Source organism: Panthera leo, chromosome B4 (genome assembly GCF_018350215.1).
Source record: "Panthera leo isolate Ple1 chromosome B4, P.leo_Ple1_pat1.1, whole genome shotgun sequence".
NCBI lineage: Eukaryota > Metazoa > Chordata > Mammalia > Carnivora > Felidae > Panthera > Panthera leo.
The window spans coordinates 25,135,705-25,160,439 of record NC_056685.1 but is presented as its reverse complement, the minus strand read 5'-3'; the positions used below and the strand labels follow the sequence as shown (position 1 = coordinate 25,160,439).

At 38.6% G+C, this 24,735-nt stretch overlaps 1 protein-coding gene across 7 annotated transcripts in view; it reads left to right on the top strand.

Moving 5' to 3' along the window:
* The window catches only part of ODAD2 (outer dynein arm docking complex subunit 2), a 201,735-nt gene that overhangs the window by 174,183 nt on the left and 2,817 nt on the right, over positions 1-24,735 (top strand). For 6 of the 7 annotated variants that reach the window (XM_042945195.1, XM_042945196.1, XM_042945197.1 and 3 more), the window contains one exon: positions 5,643-5,741. In XM_042945195.1, the coding sequence (XP_042801129.1) occupies positions 5,643-5,741 (99 nt within the window). Of the gene's footprint in view, positions 1-5,642; positions 6,099-24,735 lie in introns of those variants that run through there. The other variant, XM_042945198.1, reaches the window with a different exon arrangement.

The window sequence follows — 24,735 nt, the reverse complement described above, 5'->3', positions numbered from 1 at the left end:
AACTTTTCAAAATCCTCAAGAGATTATATAATTTACCAAAAAAATCATTGGAATGTTTTGTTTTGATTAAAGAACCAATTTAAAGTTTGGAAAGCAGAATTGAAAGAAAAATTGTTCCATCTGAGAATAGAGAAGTATCGATATCCAGGCTTCCTTGGGGTCAGGACTGGGACGACTCTTGTTTATTGATTTAGTAATGATGCACAGGAGCAAAATCTCCACATTTATAGCTAGTACTCAATACTCAAGAGTGGTGAAGCGTTCCAGCAATGAAGGTAGACAGCTAAAATGTGTGAGTATGAAAAAAAAGTGATGGATGAAATTGTGTTAAGTACACATTTAGAGGAAATAGTCTAAGCTTCATATAGGTATATCTGCTTTAACAGCTTTCATATGATAGTAAGATGAGGCATAAGCAAATAGATAAATTGATAAAAATATGGCATTGTAGACCCAAGAGTTAAAAGTTGCAAGCTAGGAAAGGGATTTAAGTGTGAGTTACAATACCGAGACATCTAAGCCAGTAACCGAGGAGAGCTGGCTACTGTGTTCTTCCTTCTCATTATTTTTCCACCAGTTCCTCTTTATGCAGAGAGAGAAAGAGAATAAGAATATAAGTTAAGTAAATGTGTTCATAGGTGTGTGTGTGTGTGTGTGTGTGTGTGTGTGTGTGTGTGTGTGTATGCACACATGTATGCACATATACAATTGCCTAATAATCCTATATTGACCTGTGTTCCCATGGTCACATCCTGGACCTGGATTATTGATCCTTTTTAATAATCAAGTCAACTTTATCTATAGAATCTTAAACTCCAGATAATCCATTCTCATACTCTAATGTCCTATTTTTCAACTTCTTCCTGAGCTTCAATGAGCTCAAACAGCACTAACACTGTTTTCTTACTTCACAGAGGTCTCCCTTCCTAATTCTTCCAGACATCAGTAGCCTTCTGTTTGTACTTCCCTCCCAACCCAGCTTGGATTATATAACTATTCAAATGAATTGCAGTCCCACAACCTATTTCCTCCAACTTACACCTCAGTTATTGAGTAATGCTGGAGAAAAACACTCAGTAATGCTGTTAAAACATAAACTGAGGCATGATTCAAACCAGGCAGCATAAAACTAAAAGTGGTTAGGAGAACTCCACTGCCAGGAGCTAAGGGAAGGTTTTCAATAAAGAAGATACAGAAGTAGGGGCGCCTGGGTGGCTCAGTCGGTTAAGCATCTGACTTCGGCTCAGGTCATGATCTCACAGTTTGTGAGTTCGAGCCCTGCGTCAGGCTCTGTGCTGACAGCTCAGAGCCTGGAGCCTGCTTCAGATCCTGTCTCCCTCTCTCTCTGACCCTCTCCCACTCACACTCTGTCTCTGTCTGTCTCTCTCTCAAGAATAAATAAACATTAAAAATTTTTTAAAAAGATACAGAAGTAAAGCAAGGAAATTATTTGACTGGCTATAGCATAAGCAGTTGCCTTGTTTGGGAGAGCCTAGTTGGCTAATTGTGATTGATTGGCTTCAGGTTTCATTTTCTTAGACTCAAGTGTGTTGACTCTGGTTTAGGTTTTGGTTTGCTTATGCAGGCCACCAAAACATTAGAGCCACCTCATCTAATGGCCTCCTTATTTAATTACTTGAACAATGCAAAACTCCCAAGGCAGGAACTCCCCCAGATGGCCCTGTTTCCCTTACTCAGAAGAGAATATTTCTTTCTCTTAAATCTCAGAAGATTTGATCATGTCTTATTCCCTTTGTTTCTCTATAATTTTTCCCCTTGTTGGTGAACTTTACAATTTAGGACATTACTCTGGATGCAGTGTTGCATTGATTGATTGCAGGCCAGGCAAGAGAGTGTGCAAGGACAGTGGGAACCTGCTGTAGGCTTTACAGGGGTGGTAACAATGGCAACAGAAGCAAATGACTTTGGAATAAGTGTAGGCAGTTGAATCACAAAGATACAATAATTGTAGGATGGAGTGCAGGGAAGATGAGGTAGGAATGAGTGTAAGGTGAGGAAATTTCTGGTTTGAGAAACTAGGTGGTGATATCTTCACTGACACAGGAGAATACTGGGGAGGTGGGGGAACCTGGGTTTACACAGAAAAAAAAATTAGAAACTTCATCTATATATTAAGTTTGAGATAGTTGTGAGACTGCCTAGTGGAGATGTCTAAGAAGATGATATGAAGTGCGCTCTCCAGAAGAAGATTCTGAGGTGGAGGCATAAGTTGAGAAGATGGCTCCAGATAAATGATATTTGAAGGCAGATAGTGAAAGAGAAACCTTCAAGGGAGAGAAAACAAGATAAAAGAGGAATTTGTTCTAAGGAACTCTAACAACTTATGGAGGGGAAGGGGAGAAAGAGCCATCACTGAAGAGCAAGAAGGTGAGGACAAATGGATACAAGGACAGTATGATATAAGAAGCCAATAGCATAGACCATTTTAAAGAGGAGAAGATGGTCAGTTATATCAAACACTATTAAGGAGCTGAATAAGAGGAGTCAAAAATGTCTATTCTTCGCAAGATGAAAGTTTTTGATGACCTTGAGAGGGCTGTTTCAGTGGGGAGCTGAGGCAGAGGCCAACCTGGAGTAGATTGAATAGACTAGAGACAATGAATCCAGACAACTCTTTAAAGAAATCTGGCAATGAAGAGAAAAAAAGGAGTCAGTGTTGTGGTGGGGGCAGGGTAGTAGGGAGGTTAAAATATGGGGACATGGTTTAAATGATGATTGGAAGGAATCAGTAGAAGGGAGAGGTTGAAGATGGGTGACCCTGGACACAAGGGGCTGAAATGTGGTGAAGATCATGGACAACAAGGAGGTTAAGGACCTGAGAAGCCAAACATCCTTCAATACCTCAATTTGTTCAGAGTTTTCTCATCCACAACCTTCTAAATCTTTTACATTTTTTTCTTTATTATTTAAATCATTAATCCATGGGCACCTGGGTGGCTCAGTCAGTTGAGCATCCGACTCTTGGTTTCAGCTCAGGTCATGATCTCACAGTTCACAAGTTCAAGCCCCGCATCGGGCTCTTTGCTGACAGCTCAGAGCCTGGAGCCTGTTTCAGATTCTGTGTCTCGCTCTCTCTCTGCCCCTCCCCTGCTTGCACTCTCTGTCTGTCTCTCTCAAAAACAAACTAGCATTTTAAAAAATGTATTTTTGAGAGAGAGACAGAGACAGAGTATGAGTGGGGGAGGGGCAGAAAGTGAGAGGGAGACACAGGATCCAAAGCAAGCTCCAGGCTCTAAGCTGTCAGCACAGAACCCAAAGTGGGGCGGGGCTCGAACTCACAAAAGATAATGATCTGAGCCAAAGTTGGACGCTCAACTGGCTGAGCCACCCAGGCTCTCCAATTAAACATTTTTTAAAATTAAATCATTAATCTACCTGGACATGATGTTTATGTATGATATGAGATTACCATTTTCATTTTCTTCTATTTGGATAACTAGTTATCCTTGGGCCATTTGTTGAATGATTTAACCCCCAAACGTCCCTTGAATTCATTCTGGCCACCCTACCCCTCCATCCTGCTGTATTCAGTCCTCATCCTCTCTGGCCTGAAGCATCGCAGAACCCTTCCATTTCTTTTCTGTATAGTCCATGTTCTGTACAGTACCAGGAGAGTTATCTCTCTACAACACAAATGTGGCCATGCTACTCTCCTGATAAAAGTTTTTAAATAACTTCTATTATTACCTGGGGAATAACAGCCAACCCCTAAGCCTGCCATATTTAAGATGTTTCATAATACTTTATGGTATTTCTTAGTTTATCAAGTCATCCCTATTTTCTGTCCTTATCAACATTTATTTGTACTCACATACTACTGTGTAGAGAATATACAGCTCAGATTTTCAAGTCCTTTGTCAGAACTACTCACTGGAATCATAACTGATATATTTTTAAAGTTCTAACTCATTTATTTGACATTTATTTGGCATATACTATGTATTAGACATGATATGGAATTATAAGTTTCAGAGTTTACAACCTAAAGAAGGACAGAAAACATTAATCCAAATATGTGTTTAAAAGAGAAGATGTACAGGTGCCAGGACATCTTGGAGATGTCCTGGGGACATCTAGGAGAGTTCTGATGGGGAGAAACGCCATTTTATTTGATGGAAATCATGGAGGCTTTGTGGAAAAGTTAACTGGGTAATGAAAGATAGATAAAATTTAGAAAGTCAGCCTTTTAGGTACAGGGATGGCATCAAGCAAGACAAAAGAAATGAGGAAGCGTGTGCCCTTGGAGATGGAGCAGGAGAAAGATGAATGGCTAGAAAGGTAAACTGAGGCCAGAGCACAAAAGTCCTTTGAAGGACAAGTTAACAGACTGGGCCCTAGTTATTTAGCACTGGAAGTCGGTGCAGTTAGGGGATTGACATAATTAGGTTGTGACATGATCCGATGGGTTGGAATGCAGAGAAATTAAACCTAAGGGTACGCACTAATAGTCTAGGCATGGTGTGCTTATGGCTCCTTGGAGGCAGAAAAGCCAGAACGAATGCAACAGAAATTTTAAAGCAGAATTTATAGAGGTTAAATGACCAAACGGAGGAGGCAGTAACCGGTCCAGTTTGGCTCCAGAAAATAGCTATGGTGAGCATTTCATGAGAAATCCCTGCCTCTGGTGAAGCAGCATTTATAATTGCATTTGCCTAAATGGAATTTCTTGTACTTTTTCTCTTTCTTTCTTTCTTTCTTTCTTTCTTTCTTTCTTTCTTTCTTTCTTTTTTTGTGACTTTAAAAAACATTTAATATTTAAAGTTGCTTCCAAAGCCTAACTTTATGCCTTGAGATTAATGGTTTTATACTTGCTTCCCTTTCCCTCCTCCTCTTTTTTTTTTTCCATATATGAAGTTTATTGTCAAATTGGTTTCCATACAACACCCAGTGCTCATCCCAAAAGGTGCCCTCCTCAATACCCATCACCCACCCTCCCCTCCCTCCCACCCCCCATCAACCCTCAGTTTGTTCTCAGTTTTTAAGAGTCTCTTATGCTTTGGCTCTCTTCCACTCTAACCTCTTTTTTTTTTTCTTCCCCTCCCCCATGGGTTTCTGTCAAGTTTCTCAGGATCCACATAAGAGTGAAACCATATGGTATCTGTCTTTCTCTGTATGGCTTATTTCACTTAGCATCACACTCTCCAGTTCCATCCACGTTGCTACAAAGGGCCATATTTCGTTCTTTCTCATTGCTATGTAGTACTCCATTGTGTATATAAACCACAATTTCTTTATCCATTCATCAGTTGATGGACATTTAGGCTCTTTCCACAATCTGGCTATTGTTGAGAGTGCTGCTATAAACATTGGGGTACAAGTGCCCCTATGCATCAGTACTCCTGTATCCCTTGGGTAAATTCCTAGCAGTGCTATTGCTGGGTCATAGGGTAGGTCTATTTTTAATTTTTTAAGGAACCTCCACACTGTTTTCCAGAGTGGCCGCACCAATTTGCATTCCCACCAACAGTGCAAGAGGGTTCCTGTCTCTCCACATCCTCTCCAGCATCTATAGTCTCCTGATTTGTTCATTTTGGCCACTCTGACTGGTGTGAGGTGATATCTGAGTGTGGTTTTGATTTGTATTTCCCTGATGATCCCTCCTTCTCTTTTACATGTGACAGCTTCTGCTGGATATGGTTGGATCCACTGACCAGGACCTCCAGGAAGCCGCAGCTGGTTGTATATCCAACATCCGCAGACTGGCTCTTGCTACAGAAAAGGCAAGATACACTTGAAATGTGAACAAACATTATAAGCTACCAAATTTTACATGACAGAGAACATAGCAGTCCCATGGCCAGGAAGCCTAGAACATTTATTAGCAAACCCTTTACAAACAGATAAATGTCTGGATGAAAAGACAGGAATTAAAAATAGCAAAGGGTGCTCTCCATCCAAAAACTACATAGATATTTTTGTTCTATTTAACATTTTAGGGATATGCCATGTAATGAAATGTAAAGCCAATAAGTTTGTGATAATTTTCCAGGAATTGGAGAATATATGTATACGGTACATAAACCTATTTCAGTGAGATTTTTGTATTTGTGATGATTTTAATAAAAGGTATGGCCTTCCTGGTGTGCAGTTTTACAGCCATTCCTGCATGTCTTTAGAATTCCCTTTCTGTTAAACCTATCTCACTGCCCCGTCATTATGGTGTTGTCTGTTTGATCACTTGCAACCCACGCGAGAGCTCTAGGGAGACGTGGTGATTTCGCGAACTGTTATTAAACAGAATTTAGATTTGAGCAGCAGGACCTGAGAGAGCATCCTGAGGTCATTCCAGATTTCTCCTAAATACGATCAAACATCGGAGAAGATCATGTGTAACTGTCACCACACCAGATAATGCAAATCACAGAAACATAAGCAATGAGCAGGATTTTTACTTTGGGGCTTACAAAGCATAAACAATTATACGTTTTATTTCCCTCATAGGACTGACCAACACTTTTATTGAAGAATTAATTTACGCTGCTGTAAGGATACTGTTACTTCACATAAATAGCTTGAAATTTCTGAACTCATTTGTAGCACACGAAGTACTTTTTTAAAAGGTGGCCACAAAAGATTAATAGCATTTTATCAGGTTGTGGAAACATGAGAGGTCACTTAAAAGAATCGCATAAGTAACCTTGGTGTGCTGAAATGTTTGGGAACTAACTGTCCCAAGCATCTCATACTAGCCAGGAAAATAGCTTTGTATGCACCAGCTCCATAAACCGGCAATGTCAGTTAATTCTTTGAAGAGCAGGCTAGGCTGTTTTATTAAAAAAGTATTAAGTACTATCTATGTTCATCATAATTGGGAGAAGATCATAAACCTAATTGAATTAAATGCAAATAATTTGTATGAAATGAAAAGCCTGTACAGGATGAAAAATTATACTAGTGATAGATTCTCTGGTAAAAAGAAGTTTCTGAGAATTTTGAGGTTTTTAAAACACCAGCTCATCTTCCCTGCTTTTCAGAGGAGGTTATAAAAGAAGATAATAGGAACAAGGCAATGCTATTAATGATGCCAACTAAGAACTGAATTTAAATAAAAGTGTAAATTCTTCAACTATCAACACGCTTCTAATGTTAAAGTTGCCATTGGGCTGTGCTTCACAAACATTCAAAATACCTCTAGAAATCATGGATTATGACAGCTATAGAAAACAAATAACGTTATTCCATTTTTACTAAAGGAAGCTTTCACCACTGCCTTAGGATTTCAAGTTATTCTTGGATTTAGTGGGTCCTAGGAGTGAAGGGAAATACCAGGTAAACAATTGCAACACAAAAAATGTTGGATGAGTGATGGTAAAGAAGGATTGTTCCTTTATGCTATGCTTGATAGAAGAAAGCAGGAGGTTTTCATGTTTTATGGTTAATAATACGTAAAAGAAAAGCAACAGTGCCACTTTAAAAAATGAAGAAGCTAAGCATTTTTAAAGAAGCTAAGCACTTGGAAACAGATAAAGGAAATTAACATGAAAATCATCTTGTATGTTCCTAAGAATTTTTTTAAATTCTTAAACCCCCGAAAGTTGGTATCCTTAGGTACTACAAATGAGAAGCTGAATTTAAGGGTCAGTTTTTGACTTTGTGTGTGTATGCGTGTGTATGAAATGTCATAACAGAAAACTCTGATCTTACTAGGAAAATGTCAAAGAGAGTGAAAGTGCTCACAGCTATCAGAGAACAAACATGGGGACAGTCACACCATTTCTTTGCCACTACATGCTGCAATGGCACTCGTGGTTTTTTTTTTTTTTTTTTTTTCATTAGTTTTTGGTAAGTGTTTTTTGTGTTGTATTTATTTTCTGCTATTTAAAGCTGGCAACATTAATTCCTTATAAGTTTTCAGCAACAGTTCTTTTTTTGTTTTTCTTTTTTTCTTTTTTTGTTTTTTTTTTTTTTTTAGGTTTTATTCTTTCCCAGGACATCCTGGGAATCCAATATACTCTTGGTGATAGCCAGCTGTTTCTGTTTGAAAGGAGTTTAAGGTGGAAGGAATTTTAAGTAGATACTCTTTGATCTCCCACTGTCTATGGTTTGCAGGGCTTCCTTCTAGAAATCCCTGCCATGATCAGTCTGCTGTCCCTAGTGAATGCTCTTTCGCTACTATCAGGATCACTTGCATTAGAAATAACTTGTTTCTTTTTCAAACTTTCCTAGGTTCTGACAGTTAACAGAAGGTTGGTTTTCTTAGGGGGTGGCACTGTAAATCCTGTTACTTTGATACTCTCTAAGGCATTTGCATGGAATTGAGACACTAGATCCAAAATACTCAGAAAGTTTATTTCCATTTAGGAAAATGAGAATCTCAGTTGTTGATAAGCAGACAACTGAGATGGTTGAATAAATCTCTTCTTTTTCTTTTACCTAATGGGATTAGGTTTAAAAGATCATTTCACAGTCCAAATTAACTCAAGATGTTTAATCTCATCCCACAGAAGACTTGGGAATGAAATAGGCTATGTTTATTCCTATAATTCAGTGAAAACAATAAGGAAACCCACTTAAGAACCTCCCTGCCTCATATGCACTAAATGCCCCCCAAAAAACCACTTTCTCATGTACTCAAATGTAGAAAGTAGAATTCTGTCCCTCAGTGAGACTGGAGCAGAAAGACAACCAAATCGTACATAATACTAATATGTCGAGGACTGTATTAAGTACTTCCTACTTGTGATCTCATTTAAAATACAGAAGAGGGGCACCTGGGAGGTTCAGTCGGTTAAGTGTCTGACTCAATCCCAGCTCAGGTCTTTTTTTTTTTTTTAATTTTTTTTTAATGTTTATTTATTTTTCAGACAGAGAGAGACAGAGCATGAACGGGGGAGGGGCAGAGAGAGAGGGAGACAGAATCTGAAGCAGGCTCCAGGCTCTGAGCTGTCAGCCCAGAGCCCGACACGGGGCTCGAACTCACAGACCGCGAGATCGGGACCTGAGTTGAAGTCGGACGCTTAACCGACTGAGCCACCCAGTCGCTCATCACAGAGCGCCCCAAGTGATTCAGCTCAGGTCTTAATCTCAGAGTCATGAGTTCAAGCCCCTACACTGGGCTCTGTGCTGGGTGTGAAGCCTACTTAAAAAAATACAATACGATATGATACAATAAGTACAGAATTGTACTGATAATCTCAGATAATCTCGTATCATACTAGGGTCTGTCTAAATGGGCACAATCATACTGCCAGGGAAATTTGGCAGTGCACACCAAAAGCATCATAACTTTGTGTGCCTTTGGGATTGTGCCCAACAGTTATTCTACAAGAGTATTCACCACATCATTGTTTTTAATGGTACAAATGTTAGGAAAAACTTTGGTTAATTCAATGATGGTCTAGCAATACAATGAAAACATGTTATAGAATGCTAGTTAATGACATAGAAAGCCTTTTGTAAAATATTGTTAAATTGGAAAGCAGGTTCTGAAGCAGTATATACAGTGTGAGCACATTTTTAGAAAATTATATACATGCAGCTAGTCACAACAGAAGAAGACACAACTTAAATACACCAAACTGTGATAAAACAAATGATTATATCTGAATGGTGCAATACGAATGATTTTTGTTTTCTCTTTGCTCATCTGTGTTTTCTAATCTGTTCACGATTAACATGAATGACTTTTTTTCCCTAAAGACACTCCCAATGAATTTTACTTTTTTGTTATTTGGAAACTTCTAAGGCAGACATTCTTCCTAATACTAACTTTAAAAGAGAGGTCCTCAGTTAACAAATGGTATACACAATCCATAGATAAAATAAATGAGCAGGATTGTTGTTGTTGTTGTTTTGACAAAAAAAGAATTGTAGCTTCAACATCTAAACCACTATTGAAATATTTATAATCTTCAAAATGAACATTTGCAATAGCTTTCAACTATACCTAATCAACAGTACAGTATAACTGATACATGCTGGGGTGGCCCGTAGTAAGTTATGAACATTTTGTTATTTGGTTTCTGTAAACTAAGCAAATGAATTCTAGTCCCAAGCACATAGGAAGCCAACAAATGAAGTAACTCAAAAGGTCACTGATAGATTGCTTCATAAAATGTTGTTGTTTTGAAAAGAATGATTTTGACCCATTCAGTTGTCTACTTCATTATAGATACCTAAGATGAACAATACTGTGATTTACTAATATATTTTGCCTGAATAAATCCAATAGAAACACAGTCCCAACAAAATTGTGCCCACCAATAAGTAAATACAGTAGACTATCATAGACTTCTGGTCTTCCCTTCTGTGTGCTATTCTTTTATGCTCAAATTTTAGATTAAATTTTCTTGCCTTTCAGTAATTGGTTTCCTTTTCTCTCTCCACTCAAATCTCCGTGTCTCCAGTTTCTGTTCCTGCTTTCTCTGACAAATGGTTATTACCTATTCTGCCTCTTAAAATGGTTTATGCTTTAATTTCTATAAATGCAAGATGTAAAGTTAGTATTTCAATGGTTTCGATGCACAACTGTCATGGCTGACTTGAAATCATGTAACATATGGAATCCTTATACTCCCAACCCATTATTTTCAAGTTTTCAAGTAAAAGTAATTTATTCTTTATTTGCATCTGTCAAGACCAAAGGGAGATTTTCTTCTGCCAGTTCATGCCACCCTGATTTATTAGTTGATAAAAAGTCATCCTTTGCAAATTACATAATTGGCTCATGATGTTCAGAGTTAAGATTTGTCATTATTTTAGATTTATGTCCCAATTTATTTTAATGATTGAAAGGTATATTAGTGATATCAGTATGGTTCATAGAAACTTGAAGAATCTATAGCTGGTTGGGTTGCTTACAGAGAATGACCATATATCAAAAATGAAGTTCAGAGAGAGTGTGGGTAGTTAAATGGAAATCCTTTTGCATTACTGGAAAGAAAACTGACCTTTGTCAGTAGATATGTTACATTAGTGATTACAAAGCTAAGTGTTCACAAGGGCTAGGCAAGTAACATAAATGAGCAGAATGAGCTAGATATGTTGTTGTTTTTAAAATAATATTGGCATGAGGTGGGTGAGTGAATGGGGGAAATAGGTGATGGGATTAAGGAGTGCACTTGTCATGATGAGCACCAGGTAATGTATGGAAGTGTTGGATCACTATATTGTACACCTGAAACTAATGAAACTCTGTATGTTAATTATACTGGATTTTTTTTTTAAATGATAAAAAATAAAATAATAGTAACACAATTGGTCACTGACCTTTAGTCTTCATGTCTGGGAGAGAAAGGGATTCTTGGAGACTGGAAAACTAGAGAATGCAGACAAATTAGTCCTCATCTCTAGCCAGATGTTGCCAATCTTACAACTTCTCAAAAGAAATTCAGATTTTTACAGGCAACCTCCCAAATTTTAAATATTGGCTATTGTATCAGTCTGCTAGGGCTGCCGTAACAGAACACCACAGACTGAGTGGCTTAAACATCAGACATTTATTTTCTCACAGTTCTAGAGGCTAGAAGTCCAAGATCAAGCTGCCAGCAGGTTGGTTTCTGATGAGGCCTTTCTGGCTTTCAGACAGATGCCTTCTTTCTGTGTGTCCTCATATGGCCTTTCCTCTGTGTGCATGCAAAGAGAGACCAGTCTCTGTGTTTCTTCCTCATCTTATAAGGACGCTAGTCCAGTGGGATTAGACCCCACCCTTATGACCTCACTTAACCTTAATTACCTCCTTAAAAGGCTGTCTCCAAATTTTGAGACTGGAGATTAGGGCTTCAACATACAAATTTTTATGAGACACAGTCAGCAACAGCAAACATGCAGAAAACTCAAAATGATTCTATGAACTAGATATGGTTCACAAGTCTGCAGCACCATAATCTTTATCTATTGGAATGAGAGCTTATTTGATTAAATCCTGATACTTGTATCCCTAAAGATGCCTGGAGCTACTCAATAGAAAATCAAAGAGAACAATTTGTGTAAAAGGGCACATGTCAAAACTATCTTGGTCTATGTAGATTCATGTTATGATATCAGCACTATAAAGTGCAGTACTGAAGAGATTGACTTCCTCAAATTCAGACAGAAGCTTGGAAAAATTACTCTGAAGTTGTAGATAATCATAATGGTAAGTGTAGGGTCATGGAATAGCAGCGCTGGAAACATCTTTAGGACCAAATCACTGGCCTCAGTAAAGCACGTATCAAAGCTTCTCAGGACAGAAGCCTGTTTTCTTCCAGACGTTCTCTAGGTAATGGTTGCTTCCCATTCTCCCTCAGACAGATTGGACTAACCAGATTATGAAGGTAAAAAGAGCCTTGAAAATTACTTTGAGGAATCTGAGCTTAGTCCTACATATCATTGTTCCTCGGACCTCCTGTGTAAGACAGTCTGGGGTACCTGTTAAAATGCAAAGTCTGGGCCCCACCCCACCTACTGATTAGGAATCTCTGGGAAACCCAGAATCTACAAACTCCCCAGACTGTAATCATTGGGTTTTGAGCATAGGAAAAAAATCTACACAAAGGTTTCCTAAAAGTTCATCGGTAGGGGTACAGTGAATAGATTATAGGAGAGGAAATGAAACCAATAATCATTTGTTATATAGGATCTAGTTTAAAGCTGCAGGGGGCCAAGACTAGGGAATAGGAATAGAAAGGAACAAGTATCAGAAGAAAATGTTAAGAAAAAATTGGCAGAACTGACAAAGTCTTAAAAGTAACATGATCCACGATCATGAAATGAACTCTCTCTCTATTCTGTTATACTACGAAGTGCCCCCAGAATAGTGCTGTCCCATCGGAAAAAAAGGCAAGCAACTGTGTATTTTTTATTATTCTGCTCAACATGACTATCAGGCAAATGCAAATCAAAACCACAATGAGATATCAGCTTACACCTGTCAGAATGGCTAATATCAAAAAGACAACATATTGGTGAGAATGTAAAGGGAAACCTTATGTGCTGTTTGGTGGAAATATAAATTGGTGCACATGCTTTGGTGGTTCTAAAAATTAGAACTAACACCGCTTGGTGTTTATCTGAAGAAAACAAGAACACCAATTCAAAAAGATATACACACCCCCATGTTCATTTCAGCATTATTTATAATAGCCAAGATATGGAACCAACTTAAGTTGTCCACTGATGGATGAATGGATAAAGAAAATGGTGTGTATGTGTGTGTGTGTGTGTGTGTGTGTGTGTACTATTCACTCATAAAAAACAACAACAACAATAATGAAATCTTGCCATATGTGACAATATGGATGGACCTTGAGGCCATTATGCTAAGTGAAGCAAGACAGATGGAGAAAGACAAATACTGTATGTTCTCACTTATATGTGGGCTCTAAACAACAAAACAAAAACCCAAGTTCACAGATACAGAGACCAGATTGGTGGTTCCCAGAAACAGAGGGAAGGGGTGGATAAAATGGATAAAGGGAGTCAAAAGGCACAAACTTCCATTTATAAAATAAATAAGTACAACATAGGGACTGTACAACATAGGGACTATAGTTAAAACTACTGTATTGTATATTTGAAAGTTGCTATGAGAGAAGATCTTAAAATTATCATAAGAAAAGAATTTTTGTAACTATGTATGGTGATGGATGTTAAGACTTACTGAGGTGATCATTTCACAATATATACGAATATGGATCATCATGTTGCAGACCTGAAACTAATAAATGTATGTCAATTATATCTCAATAAAAAAGTAACAAATACAGGGACACCTGGCTGGCTCAGTCAGAAGGGTCTGCAACTCTTGATCTCCAGGTCATTTGTTCCAGCCCCGTATTGGGTGTAGAGATTATTACTTATAAACATTTAAAAAGGTAATAAATACAGGGACACCTGGGTGGCTCAGTCGGTTAAGCATCTGACTCTTGGTTTCAGCTCAGGTCATAATCTTGCAGTTTCGTGATTTTGAGCCCTGCGTTGGGCTCTGCACTGACTGTGAAGCCTGCTTGGGATTCTCTCTCCTTCTCTCTCTGCCCCTCCCCCACTCACACTGTCTCTCTCTCTCTCTCTCTCTCTCAAAAATAAACAAAATAAATAAATAATAAATAAAAATTTTTTTAACAAATACCTATTTTTTAAAAGTTTTTAAAAAGTAACAAATACATAAACATAAGTAAAATAAAATTTCTGGTATCTCTATTAAAAAATGTTAAAAGAAAACAGATGAAATTAATTTTAATATGTTTAACCCAAAGCATCCAAAATATTATCATTTAAACATTTAATCAATATAAAAATTATTGAGATACATTTTATTTTTCACTAAATCTTTGAAGTTGATGTGTGTTTTACACTTATAGCACAATTCAGTTCAGACCAGCCACAATTCAAGGGCTCACTAGTCATTATATAGCCAAGGGGTGCCATGTTGGATGAGTTTTAGTCTATCTACTTGGTTAGGTTAAGGGGTTTCTTTGATCAGTATTGTTGCTTTAATTTACATGAACTTTCATTATTTCTTTGAGTTATGCCAGACCACCAGCCATCTTGTCTGAGTGCTTTTTTTCCCTCCTGATCTCTCAGAGGCATGCTCTTTCTATTGGCATGATGACTCTTTAAATTGAAATTTGTATGAATTTTGGTGCAATTCATCTAGAAGGCTGTAGTCAGCATTATATTTTGGGTACAATTATTTTTTTTCTTTTTTAAAATAAAGTTTATCTATTTATTTTGAGAGGTGGGAGGGGCAGAGAGTGGGAGAGAGAGAATCCCAAGAAGGCTCCCCATAGTGTGGAGCCCAGCATGGGGCTCAACCCACAAACCATGGGATCATGACCTGAACTGAAATCAAGAGTCAGATGCTTAACCGACTGAGCCATCCAGGCGCCCCTTGGGTACAATTATATTTAAATGTTTTTTATTGTGGTAAAATACACATAACCTAAAATTTACCAGTTTATCCATTTTTCTATGTACAGTTTAGTGTCATTAAGTTCATTCACATTGTTGTGTAGCATCACCACCATCCTCCTGCAGAATCCCAAACTGAAACTCTGTATCCATTAAACAGTAATTCCCCATTCTCCTCCCTTCCCCAGCCCTGGGAATCACCATTCTCCTTTGTGTCTCTGAATCTGACCACTCTAGGAACCTCATCTGAGTGGAGTCATACAGTATTTGGGCTTCTGTGTTCAAGGTTTATCCATGTTGTAGCACGTATCAGAATTTCCACTATATTTATAGACCACATTTTGTTTATCCGTTCACCCACTAATGGGCACTCGGGGTTGTTTCCATTGTTTGGCTATTGTAAATAACACTGCTATGAACATGGCTGTACAAATATCCATTCAGTTCCTTGCTCTGAGTTCTTTTGGGTATATACACAGGAGTGGAATTGCTGAATTGGGTACAGTTATTTTTAAAACCTAACCAAATCTATAATAGAGGAGGTGGTTTGGGGCATCCTTACCAGTAAAGTCAGTGGACTTGAGATACACTCACACAGTCTCTCTAGAAGGAACTCTGTTCCATAAGCATTCCACCAGCTTCACAGTCACTGACTCATAGACAAAGAATCCCCTCAGGCTGCTTCAGTAGGTTCCAGTATATTTTAAATTCGGAATGAGCCAAGTTCTCCCCGTGTGTGATTCAGTGAGTGCAAATTAAGCATTTAAGAAGGTATGGTCCTACTTTTGGAAAAATAGTAAGGTCTTGCAACTGTGCCACTAATAGTACCAAAATGGCCTAAAAAAATGAGCACAGCTCTCCTAAGTTCCACTGTGTGATGTTTAGGTTGTGCTAAGGGGCAAGGGTGACTTTTCTGCAACTACTGTGTACAATACTTTACTTTGAGCGAGAAAAGGAGGCTGAAGGCCCTGGAAAGGTTTGTGCCGGGACCGTCAGAACTCTTTCTTGGGTGGGAGCTGCCATGAGAATTTGTGCAAACCAAACTTACATACAAAGAGGCCTGTAAAGACAGAAGACTGATTTCCTGACTGCTTACATATGCTGCTATCTGATTTTGCACACTTTTCCCTCCTGCTTTATACCTCTCCACTGCAGAGAGACGGTACCACCACCCGACCCTCGTCTTGCTTGAGGGCTGTGCACATATCCAGAGGATCTCACGGTTAGACCCAGGTTTTGCCTTGAAGGAAATGTATCACTTCTTAAAGCTGTGGTGGTTGTTTCCAACCTTCACTTGCAAGGTGTATAACATTAAGGTTGCATCTTAGTTCTACTGCCTTGTTTGAAGCAACAAACAGCTGCGGATGTTGATTTAAAACAAAAGACAAGTAGGGCGCCTGAGTGCCTTAGTCAGTTGAGTGGCCAACTTCGGCTCAGGTCATGATCTCACAGTTCATGGGTTCGAGCCTCGCGTCGGGCTCTGTGCTGACAGCTCAGAGCCTGGAGTCTGCTTTGGATTCTGTGTCTCCCTCTCTGCCCCTCCCCTAGTCATGCTCTGACTCTCTCTCTCTTCAAAATAAATAAGCATTAAAAATATATATAAAAATAAAACAGAAGACAAGCTAACACATTGTAATCTCTGAGGTCAATTTATTTGGGTTATTCTCTTAATCTGAACTAATTATGAGCTAAAACAACAAACTTGAAGGTGTAAAAGGACAGTCTTTTTTCCTTCTCTGCCTATGAGTGTTGTGAATGCATCAGAGAAATGTGAGAGACTGATGTGCTGTAGCCAAGACTTGTGGTCCATCTTCTCAGTTCCACAGATTTCTGCTTGTGAGCCCCGCGGAGCTCAGACAGATTTCCCTGGATGGTGCTGTGTGAGATTTTCATTTTTGGATAATGTTGTTAATAATTTCCTGGAGAAAGAATATTTCTATTTATGCCCTTTAGGCAGAGGACTGATGTGCCAAAGAAGGAATGAGGAATTACTTATGAGCATTGGAAAACTCTCAATTTATTCTTTTTTTAAAAAAACAGCTTTATTGACTTTTAATTAAAATACAAATAACTGCAAATAATCCATGTGTACAATTTGATGAGTTTGGACCTGTGTGATACCAGTGCTACAATCAAGATAATAAACCTATCCAACACCTTCCAAAGTTTCCTTGTGGTGTGTGTGTGTAGTAAGAACACTTAACATGAAACCTACCGTATTAACAAATTTGAGTTGTGCATTACAATATTGTTAACTATGGGCAGTATGTTGTACAGCAGATTTCTAGAACTTACTCATGAAACTTTACACCCAATGACCATTTTCCCATTTCCTCCCAGCCCCATCCCCTGGCAACTACTATTGGTTTTTCTGCTTCTATGGATTTGACTATTTTAGAGTAATAGAAAACCTCATCGAAGTGGAATCATTCAGTATTTGTTCTTCTGTGACTCACTTATTTCACTTAGCATAATGTCCCCCAGGAGAAAACCTTCAATCTACTCTTAGATTATCAGATGTGGTCCTGGCCCTTCTGTTGAGAGATCAGGAAAATTGACATCAATGTCTTTGATTTCCCTTCCCTTAAAGAATACTTCAGTGTTCTAATTTCGGCCTACCTCCCCAGTCTTCTCTCCCACTGTTCTCCTTCAAATACATTCTATATGTACTCTGGTCCAAAAAACAATCATCTATGTTGACTCAAATGTGCAAAAATGTCTGCGACATCCTTTAATTTTTACATGTCTTTCCACTAATGGTTGAAAAACTTGACTTTTCTAATTACAAGTGTCTAGCCTCCCTTGATTTAGAATAGCTCCTTTGGATTAATGCCTACATTTTTCAGGATGTGCCCCCTTCTTGAGTGTTCTCCACTTTCTCACCTCCTTCCTTCATTGGCACCTTGCAGGCAGGAGGGATTCCTGGGATGCAGGGAGGAGCCTCCAGGTAAGTTATGTTGCCCTGTTTGTCTCATCACCAGCCTGCCTCCCCTGTCACCCATGACAGTTTGGATTCTCATGGTCACTGGGCATCTTGTGTCAGTGGTGGTGGCTGCTGGCATGTGGCTGGAGTTTAAGGTGTTGTCCTGGAACCTGTGCTGATGCCTGGAGTCCTCCATGGACCCTAGTCAAGAGCCCCCCCCCCCCCCAATCTCTGCAGCTGCTGGGCCCTCCCAGAGGGCTGGGGATGAGCTGGTGACTTTCCCAGCACCATACAGCTGTAAGGGAGAACTCTTGAGGATGTCTGAGCTCACCAGCTTAGACGTCTACCCCAGCCAGGTGTGCTGGGACATCTCCCTCCAGGGTGCTTTGCTGACACTGGATCCTCTCCAAGCCTTGCCCCTACCCAGGCTCTCAATATTTTTTATTTCCCCCAAACTCCCAAGTGGTTCAAGCACTCGCAGGCAACTCCTTTCTCTTTTCTTGCATTTGCCAGACATCCCTCCCAAAGTAGAGGGGTTTGCTGTCCTCTGTATAGCAGGTACTTTCTCTAATGGTATCCTTCATCCTTCTCTGAGGCCAACTCTCCAAACTTTGGTTCTTTAAATAAAAACTCTGCCTTAAGAGGTTTGAGAAAACATTCTTCTACTACTTCAAAGTCTAGTTTGTTCTATTGATTATTCACTCAGTTATTTATTTATACAAATATCAGTGCATAGCTCAATGAATATTCTCACAGCAAACACATCCATAGAAGATGAAGACCACACAGATCAATGAATGGACATCACTAGAAGTCCCTTTCATACCCCTTCCCAGTCACTGTTCCCACAAAGGCTACCACTCTTGATTTTCTAGCACTTCAGAGCATTTGAAAGTCTAATTTTTGGGGCCACCTTATTTATTTCTCCACAGACTTTATTTTCAAAATCTAGTTTGAAACTCAAAGCTAAGCAAGGGCTTTGTTCTGGGTAGTGTTAAGTCTCCCTTTCCACATAAAAAAAAAAAATTATCTTCAGCTTCTTCATTTAACAGAGGGAAGGCTTCAGGGTTTTCAAAACAACCAACTAACCAAACAAACAAATTTAAAAAACCGACTCTGGAAATAATAGGGAGGAAAAATACATCATATGGTATTTCAAACAATTGTCCACTATCATCAGCCAAACTAAACTGTTTCTCTTCCCCAAATATCCTGGACTGTCCTGCTTCTACATCTTGCCTGCAATGTTCCCTTTACCTCAAATACGTCTAAGCATTCAGTTTTCACTTCACACTTGCTTTGCCGTTGCCTGGCTTTTTACAGGGGTTGATGAGCTGATTTCTCTTTTGATTCCAGATGTATTAAAAGAAAAATTAGCAGTGAAGCAATGAAAATTACTTCTTACTGATGCCAGAGCTGAACTGGTGTGCCATACAATGTTTTCGGCATCCACCTTACACTTTCAAAACAAATGAAAAGACACAACATTGTGTACGGTAGATAGAAACTATGTATAACCTGGTGATTTCAGCTCCTTGTGGCTGAAAGTTCTCTGGTTTTGGGGGGTGGGGGGTAACCCTATGCACTAAGATTGAGAAAAAATTGGCTTGAACCTACATAGAGCAAAACAAAACCAACACTTCCAGTATTTCCAGGAATTCTTGGGTGGGACGTATCTTTCCAAGCTACCACCTGACCCTCATCATTGCTTGCTTCCTCTAGATGTTCAGTTCACTCAAGTCTTACTTCTGGCAGCTACTCCCCTTTCCTTCCTCTCTTCATACCCTTGTGATCGCAGATAGGAAACACAACCCCTTTTCTTTGATTCTGAAAAATACCAGTCATCCAAGGAAAACATGAGTAGGAGTCGTTTGTGGAAGATTCCGGGGTTAGAGCAGGACTAAAGAAAGCTTACTGTGTACTACCAACCTCAGCTCTGTCTCCTGGCCACTCTCATAAACCTCTCACTGACATCACCTGCCCTGTTGGGCTCTTTTTCCTCACCACCCATTTTCCTTTCCCATAGCCTGCCCCCATTCCCAGCACTCCTCCCATGACACTATCCTCAGAGATTTAAATGTTTCTGTATCAATTGGCTTCTGTTGTTTAACAAACCATTCCAAACAACCGTTTATTTAGTAGTGATTGTGTAACTGTTCAGCAGTTTGGACTAGACTCAGCTGGGCACCCTCACGCATCTGCTGTCAGAGGCAGGTTAGCTTTGCTTTTAGTAGGCGGGCTCTCACGTGTCCAGGAGCTCTGCTGGGATGAATGTCCCGACTTGAATCTCCCATGCAGTCTCTCATCCTCCAGTAAGCCAGCCAGTGTTTATTCACATGGAGGTTGGGCTGGGTTCCAAGAGAACAAGCAGATGTACACAAGGCTTTTTGAACCCTAGGAACAACTGGAACACTGTCTCTTCTGCTACATTCAAAGCAAGTCACCGGTCCCCACTTGAAAGAGTGAGCTACAAAGTCACACTGCAAAGACGAATGCAAATGGCGGGCTAAGGGTGGGGTGAGGAATAATTATATCTATTTTAGCAGATAATTTGCAACTTTTTACTTCTTTCTGAATTATTTGCCTCACTCTGGATCCATCTAGGAAAAATCCTAAAGACTATCTTTCCACAATCAAAATGATCCTTAAATTGTTTTTACTAAAAAGGCATTTCTCTCCTCTCAGAACAACTTTGCAGCCACCTCTTAAACCTTCTTCTCAAGAACACATGGAAATAATGTCAGTATGTGAGTGTGTGTATGGAGTGGGGGGCACAGGAGATGTGTAAAAAAGTAAAAGTCATTCTTTTGGCTCCTGAGATTATGGTAATAACTTAACTTTTAATGTTCAAAATGTGTTACTAGAGTGACTTTGAGATAAGCAAACAATATAAACACACATTTACATCTCCTTTACTTTACTCCTTACAGTATTATATGAGGACAAGAATCCTAACACTCCAATATGGTGATCACACAGGTTTCTAACTTCCCTGTTATTTGCTATAGAAAATGGGTCAACCGCAAACTGTGAAATAGATTTAAAAATACACTGGAGATAATTACTTGTTACAAAATGCATCAGAAGGCAAAAATCTTTTTTTAATTCAATTTTCAATAAGGGCAGAGTCAATAAAGACCTAAAAGAGAATTGAAACTTCTGTAAAAGTAATAAAAAAAAATTCCTTTCCTAAGGAAAAGGAAAGAAGCTGATGAGGGAAAAATAATCAGTTCTGGGAAAGCAAATTTCAGCAAGTGTAGGGCACTGGCAAAAAAAAAAAAAGAAAAGAAGAAAGAAAGAAAAAAAGCAAGCACGACCTGATGGGAAGAAAGGAGTCCAGAAGAGCTGGATGCTCTTTAAACAAACAATTTTGGCAGGTGAACAAACTATATGGGAAGTGCAGGATAGGGAACAGCTTGCCAAATTGGCAAAGCAGAACTGTGCAAAGTTCTGAAAGGCAATTTGGAGAACCAAGGAAAGATGTCCAGCCAGATCACCAAGGATGAACAAAAAGAAGGGGCACAAATGTGTAGGGACCACATCAAAAATGAGAAAGATAATACAACGTAGGGTAGACACAAAAGACATCAGGAAGCAGTTAATCAGCTGCAGTCATAAAAACCAAGGTATTATTGACTGTTTCCATTTGGCTCAATAACCAGCCCTGGATTTCATACATTTCTCTGCAAGCCTGTTGCCTGGCACCACAATAAGCACCGATTAAGATGCAGTTAGTTGCATAGCAGAAACCCTAACTCAAAGTGGCATTCAAAATAAAGGGAATTTATTGGTCCATATAACCAAAAATCCAAAGGTAGAGTGATCTTTGAGTAAACTTTCATTAAGGTTTGAATTTTACTGTGTGAAATTATGTTGGCTGTCCCCTCTACTGTATGTTGGCTTTATTGTCAGCTGGGTTCCCTCATGGTGGCAAAACAGCTGCAGCAATTCCAAACATCACATCTTCACACTGCTCTGTTCAGAGGAGTTTCACTTTCTTAAGCCACTGAGCAAACTGGGCTTCCTGCTGATTTAACTGACTCAGGTAATGACAACATAGATTGCCTTAGGCCTAAGTGTATCCATCCCTGAGGAACCAAGTTAAGGGGATGGATTTATGATGATTTCCGTGGGTCCTATGGAGACAACAACACGGGGGCTCCGTCTCACCCAACCTACATAGCTGGTACTCAGTGGAGAGGTGTGCAGTGGAGGGAGCCAGTGAAATGCCTGCCTCAGGTAGTGCAGACGGTAGCAGGAATAAACTGTCCTTTACTAGTCTGCTCTGGTTTGGGTGAATACATAGACAAATAGTAAGAAGGCCATCATGTAACAAACCATGGCAGGTTAGAGAACATTCTCAGGGGGTAAACCTTAGCTTGGATCTCTCCCACTTCTGCCTTAAAGGCAAGCAACAGTTCCATGTATTAGAAAGTGTAATGAGTGCTATAAAGCCATCTACTTTTCGGTAATCGTGCCACTAAATGTGTGGGTGTATGAATCCCATCTCTCACAAAGGGTCTTCCAAAGAGTCAAACATTCTTGTACGTGGGAACATGCATTACATTTCATTGAAATGAAAATAGAATTTATTTAGACGATAACTACAGACAGGACAACTGTTTGTATTGAAAATGTTTTCAGCTTTATTATGAAGTGAGCTGGGTATTAAGTGATGTGTGATGGGTATGAAGGAGGGAACTTGTTGTGATGAGCACTGAGTATTATATGTAAGTGATGAAACACTAAATTATACTCCTGAAACCATTACTACACTATATATTAACTAACTAGAATTTAAATAAAAATGGGAAACAAAAAATAAAAATATGTGTGATACATTTATTCTTAAATTAACAGTAGTTTTGGCTCTTAAAAAAGGATAATTTCAGTCTTTTCCTATAATTACTAGTCTTGATGTCCTTGAAATTTCTAGAAAAAAATTTTTATTTCTTAGGGAAAATGTTTAGAGTAGGCCTCTAAGCCTCATCTGCAAGATAAGAATAATCACACTGACTTCACAGGGTAACATGAGGATTAAAAGAGTTAACATATGAAAAGTAAGTACAACAGTGCCTGGCATATTAATATATTATATAATATAATTTATTAATATAGTAATATATAATATCATTATAATATACAATAGTAATATCATTATTACCCCATTTTACCTGTGTTTACTCAGTCCTTAGACTAGACCTCAAAGGGTTGGTATTATTTTTTAGCCCATTTTACAGAGGAAACTGAGGCACATATAATAAATAAGGCGATTGGTTTTCTGAGGTATTGACGTGGCAGGATTTTCCTGGTAAGTCACAGAGTAAGATTCACACCTTAAAAATAACTTCAGGGGTGCATGGGTGGCTCAGTCACTTAAGCATCCAACTTCAGCTCGGGTCTTGATCTCTGGTTCCTGAGTTTGAGCCCCACATCAGGCTCTGTGCTGACAGCTCAGAGCTGGAGCCTGCTTCTGATTCTGTGTCTCCCTCTCGCTCTGCCCCTCCCCCATTCAAACTCTGTCTCTCTCTCTCTCTCTCTCTCTCTCTCTCTCAAAAATAAGTAAACATTTAAAAAATTTTAATAAAAAAATAATTTCAGATTTATTCATCTCTAACTTTCCTTGCACTCTCTTCGGATTTCTACCCTTCTGACTCAGTTGGAACACAGCATATGCATGAATGAGAGACTTTCCCATTCATTCATAGTCAAGCTACCCTATTGTGCTTTTATTACTAAACTCTCTATCTTCCAGCCTCTTCCTTTTGTTTTTGGTTTATAGATTATGTAATCTTCAGTTAAGCTTAATTATTTAGCCCTACAGTTAGACTTAAATACCTGGCATTTAGTAGGTAGTCATTAATATTTATTGAAGGAGTGAATGAATGAAACAACACTAAAGGAAAAAAAGGAGTCACAGTAAATGTAGACACCCTAATTCTTATACCATCACTCTGGCCAACGAGCTAGCTGTGGAAACCAGGAAAAGTGGCATTTACATGCCAGAAATGTAATAGAATATCTGCTAAATAGAACAGAAATGTAATAGAATTTCTGCTAAATATAACAGGAATAGGAACAAACTATAGGAAGTCACAGAAGGTCAACTGTACATAGAGTTTTGTGAATGCTTTTTATTACTATGTCTTAAAATTTTTTTCCAGGTGAATGTCAATATTGCCACTTCAATTGCTTATGAACATCTCGGTATTTGTATGTATAATGATTTATTTCATTCTTGCTACCGTTTAATTGCATCAATCTTTGCTTTTACAAAACTGGCATTGAGCATCACGAATTTTTCTAATTTTTAAAGACACCTGCTTGCAGAATGAGAAAAAGATTATAATTTTCAAAAACTATAAGGAAAAAAGTAAAACCAAGTGCATATAAGAAAAGACTAAAAAAAGCAAAAGAAATCATAAAGAAATTGAAAACAGCAAAATAAGGTGACAGACAAGCGAATATATTATTAAATGAATGTAAATGGATGAATGTACCTCTTAAGAAGTTTAAAAAAAAATACAAACAAACCTGTGTTCAGGTCTGAAGCAATTCAACTTTATTCAGGTGATATGAGGCACTAAAAGAAAAGTGATGCATAAAAATTAAAAGGACACCACTTCAGAAAAAAAGGAACATAATTACACAAATAGTTATTTTGTGGATAAGTTATTGACTCGTTAAAAAGGCATAAGTAAAATTAAACAGATTCCAGAAGATAAATTTGATAGTGATATGTTAATTGCATTGCAACAGAAATGGACCGTGTATTTGACCATATTTGAAGCAACTGCATTAAGTTTATAGTGAATAAAGAGGTATTCTAGGGAGTTGAAGAAAGGCAGCAACATTTCAAGAAATATTTCTAGGACACATTCAAAAACCTCAGTGTTTAACTGGATAAGAGTGATCATATTGAGAGAGAACCAAAAGCTAATCTTAATTTTTCAGTTCCAGGA